The sequence below is a fragment of the Ursus arctos genome, unplaced genomic scaffold (assembly GCF_023065955.2).
Source record: "Ursus arctos isolate Adak ecotype North America unplaced genomic scaffold, UrsArc2.0 scaffold_8, whole genome shotgun sequence".
NCBI lineage: Eukaryota > Metazoa > Chordata > Mammalia > Carnivora > Ursidae > Ursus > Ursus arctos.
In genome coordinates this window covers 61,426,465-61,439,417 of record NW_026623100.1, presented here as the reverse complement: position 1 = coordinate 61,439,417, position 12,953 = coordinate 61,426,465, and the positions used below count along the sequence as shown (strand labels likewise).

Here is a 12,953-nt window from a genome sequence, read left to right as displayed (position 1 = left end):
GAGAGCTTTTCCAAAATGGAGATTCCAGGGCCACAGTGAATCACAAACTCGGCAAGCAGGCCCTGGAATCCGCATGTTGACCAGAATCTCCACAGATGAGTCTCACGCCATAAGGGGACAAAGTTGTGCCAGAAGCTTCTTACTGGCCACGAGTCCTGGAAAGAGGACACATCCAGCCAGAGACGAGCTGTGGGAGCCAGAGCTTGCCCACCCACCTCATCTCCAGGCCCGTTTCCAGTTCCAGCACCCGACCTATTCCGGGAGCACAGGCAGCCAGCCAAGCACCAGTCCCTCGGGGTTCCAGCTTAGGGTCTATAATAGGTAGATTCGGAACATTTTAATCCAAAGCTGCTGAGCGTGTGGGATGCCTCCAAACATCCGAGAAGCCGCTCCCTGCCCTCTGGGAGAAACCGCCCAGACAGGAGGGCCCTGAAACCACCTGGCCGGGCCCAGAAGGGCTTGCTCAGGGTCCGGGATAACCTCAACACCACCCAAGGAGGACTTCTGGTGTAAGTGCTGTCCACACCAGGTGGGAGGGTGGGGGTCAGCAGACCCGTGATGTTCTGTTTTTCCTGCTCTCTATCAGGAACCACAGGCCCTGCTGGCTCTGTCTGTGGCTTTGGGCTAGGGGACATAGGTGTGCCCGAATGTGCCTCAAACCAGCCACTTCTCCCCTGTGAGGACGCTGACAAGGGAAGATAGGGCTCTACTTCTTCTTAAGCTGATAACCCTAATGGGACCTGGACTGCAAAACCTGTTCTGGAAGCCCCCAAGCCTGAGGGAGGCCCTCTCCCCACGCCCATCCAATTCCAACCCTGACTACTCACCAGCCTTTGGACACTAAAGCAGTGGATGGCCAGATCCTCAGGAGCAGAAATAAAAGAGAGAGTCGGAGTGCCCAGGCCCTGGAACAGCCTCCCAGACCAGCTCCTGCCTCGTCCATCTTCCCACACCAACATCCGCATCCTCCTGGGGAGTTCTGCCATTGCTCCCCTCTGCGGAAATGCCCGCTATGAACCATGGTCTCATCCTCTTCTTACTCGAGGTACAAGAGCTCTGAGCTGACTCCTTCACTCTATGCTGTGGCTCTGCCTCTTGATCTTGGGCTAGGTCAATGCCCTGCCCCAGACCCCAGAGAAGCCCCTCCTGCCCTCATGATCAGGGCTGAACTCGACCCTTACCACTCATCAGACGTCAAGGCCCTTCCTCCGACCTGCTCATTCCTGCCAGGACGCCTTCCACAGGACAAATGCTCCCTCCAGCCCACAGCACCCCCTTCCTCCCTTTCCTCCCCTCCCCTCCCCCTGCCCAGCCAGCCCTCCCTCACAGATGAGAAGGGAGGAGCACAGCCATTGCAAAGACCCTGTGCCGTCCTTGCAAACCCTGCATGTCCTCATGAAGTGTATTTTATCAGCCAGCTCTCCGCCGTGGAACACACATATCCACTTCCTTGCTTCCTTGACATCCTCGTCTGCCCTACTCCATGCAGCTGACTCTCTACTTAGCTGTCATCTGCCTCAGATCCCCCGTCTCAGGGTAGGGTCTGTGTCTTCAGCTCATTCACGTATCACACACAAGACTCATTAAATGCTCAAAGTGGGAACAGTTATTGTTCAAGAGGACCAAGAAAGATGACCCAAGGTTCCTCAGAAATCTCTGAAGTCCAGTCAAATGCTCCGTAATGCTCCAGGCCGGGGCTGGGCTGGTTCCAGGACCTGGCTCCCAGGTGACCAGGGGCCGGCGCGGCGCTGAGTAGAGGACTGGAACCACGCTGGCAGCTCAGTCTCCAGCCCCTGGTCGCGGAGAAACCCTGAACTGTGGTGTGTATGCGGTACGGGTTTGGAGGGTGAGCGGGCGGCATCGAGGAGGAGTGGGTACAGGGCAGAGGAAGTCTGCAGTCTGGGGGGGGGGGTCAGAGGAAGACACAGAGCAAAGCAGGGGGGACCGAAGCAGACGGTGCTCTTCGTAGAAGGCGTACCAGGCGGAGAGCAAACTGTAGACCTGTGGGTCCATAAAATCCATTTCCCCCTCATTCGAGATTCTGGTCAGAGCTCCTTCACTGATTCCCTTCTGACTTCACATTAAACTTTACTACAATGCACAGCTTGTAAACGGCACCAAAACAATTTACTACAGCCTTTATATGCCTTGGTTTAAATAATAAACATTTTTATCTCACTCTTCTGTGAAATGAAACTCTTGGGGGGCAAAGTATGAAAAAGTAGGAGCGGGACCAGGAGGCGGGGAGGGGCTCAAAGGAGCAGGAAACAAATGGCACATGCGGCCATGAGGGGATGTGGGGCTTGCCACTGTCTAGCCACCATCAGCGGCCCTGTTTCCCTCTGTCTCTAGGCCAAGTACTGATGGCCACGCTTCTCCTTCCAGATGAGAAGGCCGGGTGCTGTGGGCGAGGGGCTATATGGATGGGCACAGCTCACCAGGGATCCAGGAGGGCACAGACATGACAGGCTCAGGATGGGGTCCACGGCCCCACAAGACACCTCCAAGGAGCACGGACCGACGTCAGGCTGGGGAGAAAGAGGCCAAAGGGAGAACAACTTAGGAATGGGGTTTGCAGGGGGGACATTCCGGGGAGAGAACTGAGCCCAGCAAGAGCCTAAGTGAGCTCGAGGTTGCAGGAGCCCGGCTCCCAATCCTGGCTCCTGGGGCTCTGGTGGCCAGGGTGCCGCCCCGAGAAGCAGCAGAAACCAGTCACTTCTGGGATGTTCTAGCTGCAGACCAGCACTAAAACCCCTTAAATGGAAATCATTCACGCTCCCGGGCCTCTCGCTAAACCTGAGGACTCAGCAACCGGCCAGCTTGTTACTTTCTTTAACTAATGCCTTTCTATTTTCTGCCGAGTAAACAACTCGATTCCATTAGATGTTGTAAAATATTTACCAGGTGGCCAGGATGGCTTCCTTCCTCCCAGCTTGCCAGAGGGAAGGAAGCTCCGGTCAGGCCTCTGAACGAAGATCAGACGGCCCATGAGCTTCGGTCAGTGACCCTCAACCAGAGACACGTGGGCTGGGGAGCAGAGGTGGGGAGAGTGGGGCCGGGCGCGGTGGGAAGGAGCAAGTGGCACACAGACCGCGTGCCCGGGCACTAAATGCGATGTGGCACCCTGCCCCGGAGCCTGGAACCATGAAAGCCAAATCAGGTCTGGAGTGAAGAGTCATGCACCCATGTTGGTTTCCGAATTGTGACAAATGTTCCACGGGGTGTGAGATGATCACGTGGGGGGGAACTAGGTGAGGGGTGTGCGGGGACTCTCTGTACTAGCTGTGCAACTTTTCTGTGCGTCTAAGAGGATTCTAAACTAAAAAATTAAATTTTTAAAAAAGTGTGTAGCCCTTCTGGAAGTAAAGAGTTCTCCATATCATGGGCAGGGTGGTGGGGGACCTGGGGGCAGCCCAAGGAATCAGGCAGGAAGATGGTGCAGAGAAACCTTCTGCATCCCAAGAAAAGGTCCCTGGGTGGAGGATACAATGAACTGGGTAGAAAGCCTTGAGCCGCATGGAATGCTCTGGGCTCCCGTCGGGCAGCCCATTGATGGAATCCTTTTGAACCTGCTTCCAGCTGCACATGTTTGGGATTTTCATCCCCGGCCCATGAAGGAGCAGTGACATCCCTGACCAGGGAGGTAAAGGCTGGCGGTCATTCCCATCCCCCCCATGCCCCGCCACCCCCACTGCTGAAAGTGGCTTTGGGCCCTTCCATCCTCTCCTATCTTGCGCCAGCTTCTGCTGGGCAGGGGCTGTGCGTCAGGTGAATATGACCACGGAGGCATGTACCCTCCCTGTCTCTCGAGCTCCTGGTCTGCTCCCATCACACCAGATCTCTGCTCTGAAGACAGGTGGTCATACCCTTCTCATCCAAGGCAATAGCAGAGTCTCTCAATTGTCAGGATGAGGCAGAGGGAAGGTACGCAGGTAATTTTTTGTTCAAACCAGGCTAGGCTACAGTGCCCAGTTGGTCAAATACCAGCCTCGATGTTGCTGTGAAAGTACGTTTTAGGTGTGATTCACATCTACAGTCAATAGACTCTGTGTCAAGTAGATGGCCCTCTGTCGTGTGGGTGAGCCTCATACAATCAGTTGAAGGCCTTAAGAGAACAAAGAGGGATCTCTCCCAAGCAAACAAGACTGTGACATAATAAGGAGAAGAGAAGGGGAAATGAAGATGAACACTCTGACTTTTGCAAACCACCTGTAGAAAAGCCAGTGGCCCAGCCCCTTACTGGAGAGAAATGTTCTCCTGAACGTGGCCGACACTCCCCCTGCATCTCTGGCTGGCTCTGCACACTCAGCGGTCTGGACAAGCTCACTGGGATGTATCTGCTCTGTCAGCTGGGCGAGGCTATGGGGCCCAGTCTTTGGGTGAACACCAGTCTAAATGTTGCTGAGAAGGTATCTCAGACATATGGTTAACATTTAAATCAATAGACTTGGAGTGAAGATTAACATTTAGCTCAACAGACTTTGAGTCTAGCAGATTGCCCTCGCTAACATGGGTGGGCCTCACCCCATGAATTAAAGAACAAAGACCAAGGTTTTGCAGTTTCGCAAAGTCGAAGGAATTCTCCTTAAGATGGCCACCTGGAAACCCTCCCTAAGTTTCCAACCTGCCTGGCCTGCCCTATGAATTTCAAACCCCAGACTGCAACATCAGCTCGCACCTGAATTTCCAGCCCTGTAGTTTTCAGTCTCGCCAGTCCCACAATCATATGAGCCAATGCCTTAAAATTAATCTCTCTCAGAGAGACAGACACACGCAGACGTAGCTCTACAGACACACACGTATGCCAACTCTGGTTCTCTAGAAAGCCTTGACTAGGACAAGGGAAGCAGAGAGTCCAGAACATCAAAGGCAGGGTCAGAGGCACCTGCTGCCTTCACTGTCCTGCTGACATCCCTCTGTCGGTTTAGAGACCGTGACACCCCATCACAGGGGCTTCCACAGCTGCACCGTTCAGTCACTGAAATAAAAGAGTTCATATTGATTGTCTTAAGAAGATGTCTTTCCCAGAACTCAAAAGTGTCAGTAAGTGACAAACATCTCAGAAAATAGCTCAGTGGACATTTCCCCCCCGCCTTTCATTTTCAACTCAAAAATAACAACACATCACTCAACGTCCTATTCCTCCCCACTCACGTGTGCCCCGGGGCTGACAGAATTTCCTCAGTGAGGACAACAAATACGCCACCTGCCCAAGGAGATGCGCTCATCGAAGTGCTGAGCTCTCCAACAGCACGCAAGGGATCCAGCTTCCGGGGGCAGGCCACAGGTCCTTCGAAGTTGTCCCGCCCGCAGTTCTCACAGGGTGGAGGAAAGGAGTAGCATCTGTGAGGCGGCCCAGGGCCTGTGGGCACTAAGACCCCGAGCCCCTCATCTTCCTGTGCTCCTGCGAGCCTTGGCCCTCCCGCTCTGTGAAGCAGAGATGTGAACAGAAACACTGACCCATACAGTCGGGTACATGACATCCTCAAGGTCACATCCCAGGGGTTGCCAGAGGACATACTCAAGGTCAAACAACAGAGTGGAGAGCTGAGCATTTTCACTTCACTCCCTTGTTCAAGGATGGGTAGCAAAGCGCTCCTGCCTGCTCTCCGCAGAAGCCTGGGCCCCAGGGAGACATCGGGACACCCTTCCTCCCCTTGGCCCAGCCACTCCTTCCCTCTGCACCAGCGCAGGCCACTCAGGCCCCTTCCCCCAGCTCCGCGGCTGACTCACAGGAGCACGCCCGGGAGGTGGAGGAGACGCGCCAGCTCCACCAGCCTCGCCTGCACAGGACGGCCGAGCTGCAGGTGCTTCAGAAATGGGGCTCTTCGGGAGCTTCCGCCTTTTGCCTTCAAATCGGGATTGCCATACTTACCAAATAAAACTACTAGATGCCCAGTTACATTTTAATTTCAGGTCAACTACAAATGCCTCTCATGCAGTATTTGGGACACACGTAGAATTTTTAAAAATCGTTGTTTCTCTGAAATAGAGACCATCTAACTGGGAATCCTCTATCTTACCTGGCCTCCCTACTCCCACAGAGGAGAGCTACAGCATCAGGGCCTATGTGGCCGCCAGCCTCCGGGCCTCGCCTTCCTGTTCCTCACAGCTGGGGCCCCTCACTCAGCCCAGGCCCAACCCGAAGCTGAGGAACTGAGTCTGACGCACACGCCAAAGCCGAGCCTCAGAGGTCCCGACCAGCCCTCCCCGGGGCTCCAGCCTCTCCCCTTGTATTCCACTTCCTGTACCTGCAGGCCTGGGCTAGTGTCCTGCCCAGGACCTTTCTGGGACCCTCTGCCCATCCTCAGGTCCAGTGTCTAAACCCCAGCATCACGGGTGGAGGGCCCTGCCTGCCAGGACAATCACCTTGGATACCACCCTCCTCCCCGGCGGATGAGTGACTGAAGACAACTCCAGCCCCGACCCTGTACTGGCCGCAGGTGGAATCGCGCCCGCCAGCGCCTACAGCTGAGCACGCCCCCCACCTGGAGGGAGGGACTCTTCTCAGCCCGTCTTTCCCCACCAGCCTGGTCGTGCCCTCCTGTCTGCTCATGTCCAGCACGGACAGCCATGGGTCAGACCTTGGCCAGGTGTGGCTCCTGGGAACCACCCTTCAAAAGAAGACCCACAAAAATGCATCCAGGGATCACCCCAGCCGGGATAGATATTTCATCACTTCCCCTGAGGCACCTGTTCCATCTGTGGCCTGAATGCAAACGCAACTCTGTTCTGATTACACTGACTTCTTAGCTACCACGCTTCCTCAACAGGGGACACGGCCGGGCATTCCTACTTTATGAAGGACTAATCTTTTTCTTCTGACGCTGGTCTTCAGACCACAGTGTTCGGGTGACTAGTGAATCCGATCAGGGCTAGGAAGACCTCTCTGACTAGTTCCTGCCCACCTTTGAGCGTCAGTGACTGCAGAGTAAGAAGCCCACCACGGGGTCCTTATGCGAAGTCCGAGGACAGTACAAATCAACGCGTTCCTTCCTCTGTCCTTCATCCACCCGCCGAACTGAGTGCAGGCTGCCTCGGAGCCAGGCACCGCATTAGGCTCTGTGCGTGTGAGGAGGGCAAGTCAGGGTCCTGCCTGATTTAGGGAGAGAGACGAGTAACCTGGCCGCTTCAAGGAAGTGTAACAAATGCTTGGATCCCCTGTGGGGAGCTGTCTACTTAATGGCTGTTCTGATTTTTTTTTAGTGGTTTGAGATAAGACAAAAGTCTTATTTACATATGTGTGGACTTACTCTGGCCATTCTGTCCATGTGACCAAACACAACCGTGGCATGGCCGGCTCCTTCTTGTCATTCCAGTCTCAGAGGCCCCCTCCTCCGAGAGGCTCTCCCATCTGCCTGATCTGAAGCCGCCCCTGCCGCTCTGCATCCCATCACCCCGTTTTATCGTTATTATGGCATCTACGGTTGCCTGGCCTCTCCTTACTTGCTCTCCGTCTCCGCCTAGAGCAGACTCTGGTCTGGCTCACTCGATGCTGCCTCGTCGGCACCCAGCCCCTCGCCCGGGCCGCAGAAGTGTGCTGCATCAACGAAAACACGAAGGAATGAACAGAAAGAACAACCACCCGGGGGTTCCCAACCTCCAGGGGCCCTTGAATGTCGTAACTGGGCACTGAGAGCTCTCCGCATATATTCCAAAGCCTCGAGGACCTCATTTGCTTGATAAAGCCCTGCAGGAGACATCAGATGTCACATTTCTTTGCCTTTGACTGGGATGATAGCCACGCAGTGAGTATCGCTGGCTCCCATGCCAATCAGAAACTCTAATTAGTAAATATATTTTGGTTCCTGAAAGTGGGAAAACAAAAGCATCCTAATATCAGAGTTGCTTATTTAGTGGATAAGATCCTGCAAGACAGGAAGCCACAGAGTGAAATTAAAAGTACTAAAGGGTCCTCAGGGTGGAGAGATTGGAAATATCCGTCGATTTTCTGGGTGGCAAGTCTGAGGCTCGAGCCCGTACAGAACCACAAGCAGGAAACGCTGAGCCACAGTTCTGTCCACCAAGCTATCCGAGCAAAGGAGGAGTCAGCCACAAAAATACTGCTCATAAAAGAAATCATGCTCTGGAAAAGGAGCAATTTAAATGAAAGCTGAAATTATTATTCACAGCACAGACACGATGTATTTTCAGGCTCACTGCTATCAAATGGATCAGCCGTGTAATACTGGCAATCTTCAGAAGGGCTAATGAAAATTTGGAAAGTGTACACCCGTGGGCAAGGTGCCAGCAAACTGCTTGTCACTTATTCTAGTATTTCAAGAAGCATTCATGACACAAGCAGTTACCCCTTGAAAGCTGACCTTTGGGCAGCACTAGAAACGGCAGGCCTAAAGGTGCTGGATAAGCCACAGCCTTGTCATTTCCCTTGATCAACGGACTGGCCTTTGCCATGCAAAACTTCGGGGTGGGAACAGAAGAGCCCAGGTCGGCTGATACTCCAGCTGCTGGAAGCCAAAGGGACCATTATGCCATTATCTGCTCTCAGAGCACTGGTGTGTCCCCTGCCACTCGACGGTTTCTTCCACCCGTCTGCAGAGCATCGGGTCATGGGGGGGAGGCCTCCCCGTGTCCCAGGAGGCCTCTGAGCAGGCTCACTGCCAAGGGACAGGCTCCCCACTGGCCAGCCCCTGGCCACCACTGGCCACCTGAAGGACTGGACAGTGGATCTGTGAGTTCTCCTACCTTCCAGCTGGGGAAGAGACCCTAATAGTATAGAGACTAACTGCTTTATTTCTCCTGTGAAGAGAGGCCCAGCCAGAGAGGACGGCAAAGAGCCACAGCCTAGCCTGACCAGAAGACCTCTAGCGATGCTGGACGGGACCCAGGAGAGACGTGGACGTACAGTGCGGAAAGCCATGATTCTCCTCGCTTGCATGCTTTTATCCAAACAGAGTGTAGCTTGGTTTAAGAGTTAGATGTGTTCCTTGAAAAAATGTTCAAAATCATTAGCCATCAGGGAAATACAAATCAAAACCACACTGAGATACCACCTTATACCAGTTAGAATGGCAAAAATGGACAAGGCAAGAAACAACAAATGTTGGAGAGGATGTGAAGAAAGGGGAACCCTCTTACACTGTTGGTGGAAATGCAAGTTGGTACAGCCACTTTGCAAACAGTGTGGAGGTCCCTCAAAAAGTTAAAAATAGAGCTAACCTATGACCCAGCAATTGCACTACTGGGCATTTACCCCAAAGATACAGACCTACGTAGTGAAGAGAAGGGCCATATGCATCCCAATGTTCATAGCAGCATTGTCCACAATAGCTAAACTGTGGAAGGAGCCAAGATGCCCTTCAACAGACGAATGGATAAAGGAGATGTGGTCCATATATACAATGGAATATTACTCAACCATCAGAAAGAACGATTACACAACATTTGCAGCAACATGAACGGGACTGGAGGAGATTATGCTAAGTGAAATAAGGCAAGTAGAGAAAGATAATTATCATATGATTTCACTCATTTATGGAACATAAGGAATAGCAGGGAGATCGGTAGAAGAAAGAGAAGAATGAAGGGGGGGTAAACAGAAGGGGGAATGAACCACAAGAGACTATGGACTCTGGGAAACAAACTGAGGGTTTCAGAGGGGAGGGGGGTGGGGGATTGGGATAGGCCGGTGATGGGTATTGAGGAGGGCACGTATTGCATGGAGCACTGGGTGTTCTACGCAAATAATGAATCACGGAACACCACATCAAAAACTAATGATGTACTGTATGGTGATTAACATAACATAATAAAAAATTTAAAAAAAAAAAGAGTTTGATGTGTTCTTGACAATTCAATTGACAATTCTGAACCTCGGGTCCAATTAAAAGCCCCAGGGCACAAGCCATCTAAAGCAGTGGTTCTGGGTCTCAAATAGCAGTACCCCCATGAGTCACCCAAGAAACATGTCAAATGCAGATTACTAGGCTCCGCTCCCCCAATTCTGAATCCGTAGGTCTGAGGTGGGGTCTTGGAAGTCTACATTTTAATAAGCTCCCCCAGTGGTTCTGAGGTAGGCAGGGATGAATGGATCACACTCTGAGGAAGCACCTGTCTCAGAAGTGTGCTTCTCAGAAACGATCAGTGTTAAAGTCAGTGAATCCAGAGACAGAAAGGACGAGAACGACCCCGAAGCTTGACCAGCGCTCTCAACCTTGGGTCTTGGGGAGTCACTGGTCAGGTTCTATGACTGAGACCTTTGAGCCTAGGACTCTGGAACCTTTTGTGCGTATGTGTGCCACGGGAAGCCCTTCTCAAAACAATGCTTATGAATGCACAAAATAAAGTGCATAGTAGTACAAAGGAAACAGATAATATTCAAAGATGGTTTTTCAAAATGTTTTCTTAAAACTTAATGTGGTAATACTTTTATTGCTTTATTAATGCTTTCAACAACAAGATCCTACAGTAGTCTAATAACTGCTGTAATTTCAAGGTAGTAACAAAGATGGAAAAAACATTTTGAAACACCTGTAGCAGCTGTACTGTGGACGTGTAAAGTTGGGGCCAGCGAGGAGAGCCAACTCAGCCAAAGGGGCACCGGGCCTGGCTCGGGCACCGCAGGAGAAGCAATAGCCCTCTTTTCTTTCTTTTCTTTTCTTTTTTTTTTAAAGATTTTATTTATTTATTTGAGAGAGAGAGAGAGCACACAAGTTTGGGGGAGGGGCAGAGGGAGAGGGAGAAGCAGACTCCATGCTGAGCAGGGAACCTGATATGGGGCTCGATCCCAAGACGCCAGGATCATGACCTGAGCCAAGGGAAGATGCTTTACCAACTGAGCCGCTCAGGAGCCCCCTCTTTTTTTTTTTTTTTAACTTTTAAATTTTATTCTTTTTTTTTTAAGTAAACTCTACCCCCCGTGTGGGACTTGGACTCAAGAGTCGAATGTTCCACCGACTGAGCCAGCCAGGCGCCCCGCAACAGCCCTCTTTATAATGCCAGGAAGATCACCAGGTGCTTCTCTTTTTTGTCATGGAGCAAGGACCTCACATGGCAACTGCACCCCACCTGGGAGTGGGAAATACTGGTCAGCGTAGTGAAATGGAATGGGCCCTGAATCTGATGTCAGAGTCTGGGGTCTGCATCCTGGTTCTTCTCCATTTGTGCCCCCACATATATTGTCTCTGATCCTTTCCATCCCGCTCTGTGCCCTACCCGGGGGAACACCACCCCTTCCCTGCCGCTCCAGTCTCACGGCATCACTGCTTCTTGCTGTTGCTGGTCCCTGGGGGCTGTTCTGTCCTCGGCTGCCCCCCTTTGCCCCGCCCACAGATCTTTAAGAAGCCCCTTCATTAAGGTCCCCTCAGCTGTAGTCTCTGTGTGTGCCGGCTGTTGCTTGCCGGAGCCCCACTGCTAAAAGCCCTCCCTAGCCATGCGACCTTGAGCAAAGTGTCCCACCAACCTGAGCCTGCCGGCCCATGAAAGGGGAACCACAACACCTGCCTCATCATGGGGGGCCTTGAGGGTTCAGTGGGACAGTGTGTGTAATGGATGTAGCAGGATGCCCGGCCCGTGCAAGCCAGGGGAGTCACCTTCCATCGTAGAACTAGTGACCAACTCCAAGAACAGGTTACTTGCAACTTGTTCTTGGTGAACAGATCAAGAATAGCTCTTGTCCAGAATGGCCAGAACCACTCTGGCCCCGGTGGGGTGGGGGGAGCCTTTTTGGTGGCACAGAGGGCTCAGAGGCAAAGCATCAGCAGCCAGGGGGCCACTCCTCGAGGGATGAAGGTGGAGGTCGGGCTGACCCCAAGGGAGTCCCCTGGTTGGGGGATGACACCCTCCAGATGTCCTCTTCCTTTCCTTATCTTTCCCCTTGGCAATAAATGCCCACAGGGGAGAGCACACAGAGCTTTCACAGAGGATGTCCAGTTTGGTCTGTCCATCATGAAGTGGGCCTTACGACACGACGTATTTTTTGGATTGGACCGAGTTCAAAGACTCATCCAAAGTTATACATTTACTAAGTGCCAGAACCAGACCTAGTTCTCACATTTCCTAAACGTCTCAATTTCCTTCCCAACAGAAAGACCTAACACAGCAGACATAAACGACTCAACAAACCCCCCGCCCCGCAATCGTCTAGAAACACAGGCCCTTCACGGAAGAACAGCACCGCACGGAAGTCATCCAGGAAGTCATCCATCGACGGTCGCCGAGCATTTCTGGTTTAATTGTGTAATTTAGAGAAAATAATTCCAAGAAAAGCAGAAAGATCAAAAAAACATCTCACGTTTAAGTAGAAGTTGAAAGGCTGAAAAGCTTAACCTCTTTATCTCCCAAAAGACACCACTTTTTTTTTAAACCTTTGTTTTAAAGGTTTAAAGGCTCTGCCCTCCACACCTGTCTGGTACCCATGAGAAAAGTGTTCGTTTCCTTTGAATTAAAAACAGAAACCACAGCCTGCTACTATCCTGAACAGAAACAGCTCGACGTTTTACGTACTTACCCTAGAATGTTACTTCTTCTGAATAAATACTCAGAAATTCAATTTATTGTCTGATTTATTGGTAACGTCAAATTATACTTCCTCTCCCTGTCACCGGGAATTCCCGACTCTCCTTGAATGCTTCGTAATGGACACCATCCCAAGGCTTTCCTCTCCCCGACCCCTGAAATGCTTCATGGCCATTAATTCCTACAATACACTTGAGAGGAAGAGAGGTGTTATTAGCTGCACTTCACAGATGAAGAGACCAGAGGCAGGAAGGTTAAATGGCTTGCCCACGAGTGACAGGGCAGCCAGTATTCCAGCCAGAACTGGAGCCAAGGAGGTCACGGTTTTTTCTACCAGGGCTGGGAAGAATCTATTATGACCCCAGAGCTCGTCCCGGTCGTCTTTCTCTGCCCACGGTACACCAGTCCCTCGGGTCTCCACTTCGCCAGCAATGCACGCGGGACCCCCAGACACACAGGCCTACCACCCAGGGCTC

General features: G+C 52.1%; 1 protein-coding gene across 3 annotated transcripts in view; it reads right to left on the bottom strand.

Moving 5' to 3' along the window:
• Window positions 1–12,953, bottom strand: part of GALNT14 (polypeptide N-acetylgalactosaminyltransferase 14) — a 202,251-nt gene that overhangs the window by 123,864 nt on the left and 65,434 nt on the right. The window contains exon 2 of one of the 3 annotated variants that reach the window (XM_044390984.3): window positions 2,439–2,528. The exons of the other annotated variants lie outside the window; for them this stretch is intronic. Coding sequence (XP_044246919.2) covers window positions 2,439–2,528 — 90 coding nt within the window. The remainder of the gene's footprint in view (window positions 1–2,438; window positions 2,529–12,953) is intronic. 3 annotated transcript variants of the gene reach the window in all.